Source organism: Microtus ochrogaster, unplaced genomic scaffold (assembly GCF_000317375.1).
Source record: "Microtus ochrogaster isolate Prairie Vole_2 unplaced genomic scaffold, MicOch1.0 UNK52, whole genome shotgun sequence".
Classification (NCBI taxonomy): domain Eukaryota; kingdom Metazoa; phylum Chordata; class Mammalia; order Rodentia; family Cricetidae; genus Microtus; species Microtus ochrogaster.
Genome location: NW_004949150.1, coordinates 2403904 through 2410849, shown reverse-complemented (window position 1 = coordinate 2410849; position 6946 = coordinate 2403904). Strand labels below are relative to the sequence as shown.

Genomic DNA, 6946 nt, shown 5'->3' with positions numbered 1-6946 from the left:
ACCCCCTCTTCCCCGCAGCCCTCCTGTTGTTCCCAGTGACCTCTCCTTTCCCTTCTTCTGGAGGCATGATGTGTTGGCTCATGACGGAGTCAGCTCTTGTGATATTTCCACACCAACCCCCAAGAGAGAAATGTCAGTGTCTGGGCTCCTCCAGCAGATGTGTGGCCATTGGCAAAATCTAATCTAATCTAGATACTGGACAGAGGAGAATATCTTGCCATCCCCAGTCCTTCTTGTTGTTTTCCTCAGAGTAATGCTAAAAACTCTCTTCCAGTTCCCGTGTCTTCCTTCCCAGCCCGGACCTGCTGTCTGGCTCCAGGCTCCACACAGCTGGCCCACCCTCTTGTCACTAGCCCAGGGTATAGGGTGACTGTGTGGGTAGGGAGACCTGGCCCTGTCTTGTTCCCCTTACACATCCCTCGGTCCTCTGCATATTCCTTGAGAGAATGACCATGCTTACTGTCTGCCCGTCTCTTTTCCAGGAAGAAATCCCCCGCCAGCTGCAGTACATTAGCCTGTACCTGCTTCACATCGCTGGGGCATACCTCTTAAAGTGAGTGAGAGTGCAGCCAGCCCCAGTTCCTTGACCTTCAGTGCCCCTGGGTCTGTCCACATGGTCTCCAGCTAGCAGGCATTTGGTAGATAGACCAACTGTTGAAGGAGTACCATGCTGAGGCTTGGGAATACAGCACGTGGAGAAGCCTTCTCTTATCTCCAGTGCTTCGTTCTTCACCTGGTCAGAAGGGAAGACAGTTGTATGAGCTCTGAGATGCTGGGCGTCAGGAGCCGTCGGAGCCCAGCGCAGTCAACCTCCTCAGTCTGAGGCAGAGCCGAGGAAGACTTCCAGCCGAGCTGTCCTTTGAACTATACCTTTGCGGCCACCAACTGGGCTCCTGCCACATGGCGTCCAAATGCTGCTGGAGCATATAGGCCTAGAGTTCATCTCAGTTTGGCTCGTAATGAAATAAAGAACAGCTGACTGTATGGTTGTCCTAAAAGTGGGAAGAGTTTCTGCGTTAGACCTTGAGTATCGCTTTTATGAATAGTATCTTGATGAGTGAGCTATGCCATTGATAACTGGGCTTTCCATGTAGGAGTAGAACCCGAACTTTGTGTAGACTAGCCTTTGAGAGCTTCACTGTGGTGCGCAGATGTCCTGGGGCCCTGGTTCTGAGGAACTCACAACAGGCTTCCTGTAAGAATGACTGACGTGTGTGCGTGCGTGTGTGCCTGCGTATGTTTTGGAATCCACCAGATCTCAAACTCTGGCTTCCTGTCTCTGGACGCCAAGAACCATGGCAGCTGTTCCAGCTGTGCTCCTACTTTGGGTGCTCACAGCTCACAGGCAGAGGGGTTATGGTCACTGGTTTGCTCCCCGGCCGTGTGTATTGAGCCATACAGCGGGGAGAGCTTCCTGCTGCCTCAGATAGTAGGAAGTCAGACAGCAGGAATTCTTCATATAAGTACCCACAGAGCTCAGCAGCCTTCTTCGGGACCCCCTTTTGTGTGTGATTCTGGCAGACTGAGAATGGAGGGTGCAAGATCCCGTGACATGTATGAGTCAGGTTCTTTGTGGGAACAAGTAAGGGTAGGTGACCTAGAAAAAACCAGGTCAATGGCTGGGAAGTCTGTCTAGGGAAAGTACCTGAAGGTTTAGCAGCTCGACTGTCGAAAAAGATAAGGTATAGTCTGCATGCCCCTCCAAGAAGTGGAAAACAGAATCCAGGCACAGGGAGCAGCCTGAGCCACCACAGGCTTCTGCTCTCGGGCATCTTGCAGCGAAAGTAAGGCTTGTCTTTCTTCCCAGCCTGAGCCGCCTGGGCCTCATCTTGCTGCTGCTGCAGTACTCAACGGAGTTCCTCTTCCACATGGCTCGACTCTTCTACTTCGCAGATGAGAACAACGAGAGGCTGTAAGTGGGGTGCTGGGTGCTGGCCTGTCTAGAGACCTTTGGGGTGGCACCTGCGCATCTCCCGAGGTCTGGATGGTTGGAGGTTTTTGCTTTGGGTGTCAGCTGCCCCCTTAGTGCAAGCAGCACCCTATGCTTTTTCATGTATTAGAACGTCTGGAAATCTCCCCTGGGTCCTGTCTGATTCCCTGTCCCATTCTGGGTTGATTCTGGAGAAGGGGTTGAAGGTTTCTTGAGGGGCTCTCAAAGCTGACACTCCTTTTCTGCCCCTATGAGCAGGTTTAATGCCTGGGCTGCTGTGTTTGGGGTCACACGCCTCTTCATCCTCACTCTCGCTGTGTTGGCCATTGGCTTTGGATTGGCTCGGGTGGAAAACCAGGTGTTCGACCCTGAGAAAGGGAACTTTAACACCTTGCCTTGCAGGTAAGTTGGCAGAAGCCTGAGGTGGTGAATCGAGGCTCTCTGAGCACTGCCAGGCACCTCTTGAACATGACACATCTTCCCAGGTGGTCAGGGAGGAGGAGGCCCTTGAGGCTCCCACACAGTGACACTTAGGAGCAAGTCTGTTGACATCAGTCTCCTGCTTCCATCAAACATGCTTCTCAGCTTCACTGGGCTCAGACGGCAGTGAGGACCCATGCAGTACGGACCCCTCATCCCCGCTCAGCACATCACTGTGCAGAAGACGTTTCTCGTCCAGGCTAGGTTGATCGTGACACCCTCATGAGACTTTGGAGCTTTGCCCTCTGTGTCTTGCTCTGTGGCCTTCCCTAGCATCAAGGAAAACATCCAGAAAGCTATGTGGTCCATGAAGCTATAGGCATTGGAGCGCAGGCAGTCTGTCTAGGGTTGTTCCACTGTCACGTGATATGCTAGAAGAGAATTATTCGGTACTCTCATAATTTAGTTCACTTGAATGTTATTAATATAACGTTACAATATTAGTATAGCTTATATTGCTCTGCCTGTGGGCCATGCACACGGGAGAGATACAGCCGTGGATCTGTAGGATGAGTGTGACCGTGGGGGGTGAGTGTGTAACTGGCACCATCTCCCTCCCATCCCCTTGGGGCCTTCACCTCCCATTGCTGAAGCATGCTGGAGCGGCTGTGCTGAGGATGGGCCACAGGAACTACAGGGATCTGGCCCGGCTGCTCCTACACCTCCTTCCTCACCCTCGGATCCTTCTCTCCCCTTCTGCAGGCTCGGCATGCTGCTGCTGGTGTGTGTTGCCCAGGCCTGGCTCATGTGGCGCTTCATCCACTCGCAGCTGCGGCACTGGCGGGAATACTGGAAGGAACAGAGCGCTAAGCGCAGAGTCCCAGCTGCCTCCAGGCTTCCAGCCAGGCCCATCAAGAGGGAACCTGGTGAGTGCCAGGGCTGTGGCTGTAGCCCAGAGCCAGTGGGCGGGGTCTGTCTGCAATGGGTGAAGTAGAGTTGGGACCTGGCTCTTAGGTACTCCACAGACCGGTACTTCTGGCTCCTCCTTCTAGATACTTCTTTCAGGCCTGGGGCTCGATGACCAGCATGTGGCTGGGCATGAGCCAGAGACCCAGTATGAGCGGGCTGGCCACAACAGGGCCTTGATCCCTGGCCACTATGCTTCAGGGCAGCAGTGGGTGGGGACTTCTGGAAGGAAGTATGTCCTCTGGGTGGCTTCTGGCAGCCAGTCAGGCTCTGCTGCTGTTGCTGTTGCTGTCACCCATGCCCTGTGCTACACGGTGGCTGTGTTCTCACCTGCCCTTCTGCCCTCCATCTCAGCCCACCCCTGCCTCCAAGGCTGTGCTTCCCATCTCTCTTCAGGAGTGACTCATAGTGACGCAGTGTTAGGGATAAGTGGCAGGGATGGGACACCCCCATCTCCTTTGACTCTTGAGCCTTCTTGAGTGATCCCCTCTACCCAGAGGTCCTCAGACATCCCAGCCCTAATCTACTGCCCAGCCTGGGGGCCCATCTGCATGCCTGGTTTCTGACTCACCTGCAGTTTTCCAGGCAGCTGCCTGCCTGGCAAGAGCCTCCTGTGTTTGTATGCGGCTGGGTGTGAGGAGGCCTGAGGGAAAGGGGTTGGGAGGAGGGGTTTCTGTGCGGCTGCAACTCAGTGAGTTTGTGGAGATGCTTTTCCTCAATAAACCCTTGCACAATTCTACAAAAGGAGTGTCAGGCTTTGTCCCTGAAGCAACTTGTTCCCCATCTCTCCGCTTCATCACCAATTGGTCCTCTGTGGGGCTGAGGGATTGAGGATGTTAGAGGTTCAAGCCAGCATTGCTCAGATGCCAGTGTAGGTTGCTTCTTGTTTTTTGGTTTCTGTATGTCACCCCAGATGCTCTTCACTAAAAGATAGTCAAAGGCCAAAAACCTGAGGCAAAGGCACTTATCAAAGACACTAGGGCAGGCAGCAAGCCTCCCTGTACTGTCTGCTGGCTTCCGTTGGTACAGCCGGGTTCCTCACTGGATGATCTACGATCAACAAGGCCATGTCCCCAACCATCAGACACTCCCACCCTCCACGCCTCCATTTTCCAGCCTCAGTCTTAGCAGGGCCCTCACGTGGTCTCTCTCCGTTCCCAGGTTACCATGAAAACGGTGTGGTGAAAGCAGAGAATGGAACCTCCCCACGGACTAAGAAACTCAAGTCTCCCTAAGGCCAAAGTGCTGAGAACGGGATCCACTGGGTGAGGGCCCAGCGGGAGGTGAGAAGCACTGACTCCAGCTCAGCCTCTCCATCCTCCTGGCCATGCTCCATCTCCATCAGCAGAAACCTTGGCGTCACAGGGGGAGTAGCTCTCCACCTTCCTGGCTTTCTCTTCTTCCACAAACCATTTTCAATAAAGCCAAAAATCTTCCTCTCTTGCTCCCTTGAGCCACCTCCTGGCCTCACCTCTGTCCTGTTTTGGGTCTTCTCAGAGGCCTAGATTTTCCTACATGTCTTTCTCGCTCACCTCTTTCTCTTCCTTCATGGCTGTTTCTCTTTCTCCTCGCTTCCTGACTTCAATGTGCAATTTCTCTGATTTTTTTTTTTTTTTACAATGTTTTTTTTTTTTTTTTTTTACAATGAGAGGGAGCTAAGATGGCAGCGGTCCTGTCCGTCAGTCCCAGGACCTGTCTATCTGGAAGCCCCTTGCCAAGGAGCTTCCCTCAGAGCTGGTGGCAGATCCTCAGTGGCCTTTGTGTGGATGGGCAGGAGAGAGAAAGGCCATCCCTCTTGGATCACAACATTCTTGGTGCTGACTGACTGACAAGATGTAGAATTCTGGTTCTACACGTCCCATCCCCAAGTGGTTGGCTTTGGGACACAGTGACTTAATCCAGAAAGACAGTGTTAATTAACTTTTGAGTCCCAGGACTCCAAAGAGCTTCCAGTGCTGCATTTGAGTTGGAAACCAGCCTGCCTTCACTCTGGGGGGACTGTGCTAAGAACATGCCTTCTTCCCACTTCTACCGCAAGAGCAAAGCATGGCGGACGGCGGCCTCTCCTGGAAAGGTGGCTTGGCGAGAAGGACAGAAGAGTCCGTCTGGACCTTTCTCCAGCTGTGCCAGCAGCTGGACTTCCTTAACCCGTCCACCAGCATCCAAAACCAAAACAAACAGCAGTTACAAACCTGCCCAAGATACGCCGCTCCCAAGTCCAGAAGCAGCCTGCCCATATGGGACTGGATATGCATCTTAGACTTCATCTCCCAAGCTGCAGGAACGTGAAGCCTCAAGGCCTCCATCCCTGCGTGGGCTCCTGGTGTCCCCGGGAGGCTCACCTGGCCACCCTTCCTCTGGCTGCCACTGAGTGTTCTTTAAAATTGTGTCCTTTGCTGACATTGTCGAGCACACCCAGAGCATGGTGATGGGGCGGTGCCTCAGGGTCACTCTTCCGGCTGTGTGAGCAGACACAGTCATATCCACAGAAGTCTTCTGACGTCACAGTAGAGACCAGAGCTTGAATTTTTGCCCATAAACAGGGAGATGGGTCTTCATCAAGGCAGCTTCCTCTCTCCAAGTTACTAACAACGTGTGTAAAGTGTAACTTACCAGTATTTGAGGAATTTGATTCCAAACATCACTGTGGCATTCTTTTCCCCCTCTGTATCCAGGATGAGCATACAGAATAGGGATAAGATTCTCTTGGCTTCTTCTGGGTGCACGTAGGAAGCAAGGCAGAATTTTGAAAGTACGTTTCTGTATTCTCTCTCTCTCCTTCCCGGGCTCTTGGCAGCCCTCACAGAGTGGGTCTGGCACTTTTTAGCCAGTGTAGCCCAATATTCTGGTTGTGATTTTAATTGAGCTCATGCTTGTGACACTGCCTAGAGCTGTATGGAGGTTCAGCTCCCAGACCCTCCCCAGGCTATGGCACTGGCAGGCCATTACCAGCTATTGGCAACAGTTTTGTCGCCAGGCTGGGCTGTTGATACTTGTGACAAGCATGTGATATGTAGAGGTCTTGCAGAAAGAGGTACAAAGAGCAGGTGACATTCTGGATCCAGCAGCCTCGTCACTGTGTGTGGGTTTCTGTTATTTTCTCCCGGGACACTTGGAGGCCTGACATGATGTGGTTTCATTCCTTAAATGTCTTGCAAGCTTCCCGTGTTGCTAGTCTGTGGATGTATTAACAGGAATCCAATATCTGGAATGATGTAGGCTCTTCTAGAACATAAGTATTTGGTCAATGGTAGGAGTTAGGACAGTGTTTATTTCCAGAGAAAAGGCCTGAGTCCAACGGCCATACCTCACCAGCCTCGACTTCAGGGATGTTTGTTGGCTTAGGAAAACTACAGGCTACTTTCTTATCCACCCAGGCTCTCTGGAATCGGTGTTGTAGGAAAGCCAAGACTTTGGTAAGTTGGCACAAATCATGTTGCCAGAATTCCAGTAACTAAGTTCCACATCATCCTGTAAGCATGCAGGCTAGCTTGTTCTAATTTGAGCACCGTGGCCTCGTTCTTCGTTCTTAACCAAGTCTCTCCTGTCCCCAAAGTGCCACAACCCTAGTGAAGGACCTGCCACGCTCCTCTATTCTAAGATGCTCGGCAGTACCCACCAAGACCAGAA

The 6946-nt window shown here is 52.4% G+C and overlaps 1 protein-coding gene across 1 annotated transcript in view; it reads left to right on the top strand.

The window, feature by feature from the left end:
* The window catches only part of Tram2 (translocation associated membrane protein 2), a 72720-nt gene extending 67953 nt beyond the window's left edge, over positions 1 to 4767 (top strand). Inside the window, exons 6-11 of the mRNA XM_026777273.1 lie at positions 19 to 88; positions 483 to 553; positions 1808 to 1912; positions 2189 to 2332; positions 3113 to 3276; positions 4478 to 4767. Of these exons, the coding sequence (XP_026633074.1) occupies positions 19 to 88; positions 483 to 553; positions 1808 to 1912; positions 2189 to 2332; positions 3113 to 3276; positions 4478 to 4551 (628 nt within the window). The 3' untranslated portion in view covers positions 4552 to 4767. The remainder of the gene's footprint in view (positions 1 to 18; positions 89 to 482; positions 554 to 1807; positions 1913 to 2188; positions 2333 to 3112; positions 3277 to 4477) is intronic.
* The last annotated feature ends 2179 nt before the right edge of the window (positions 4768 to 6946 follow it).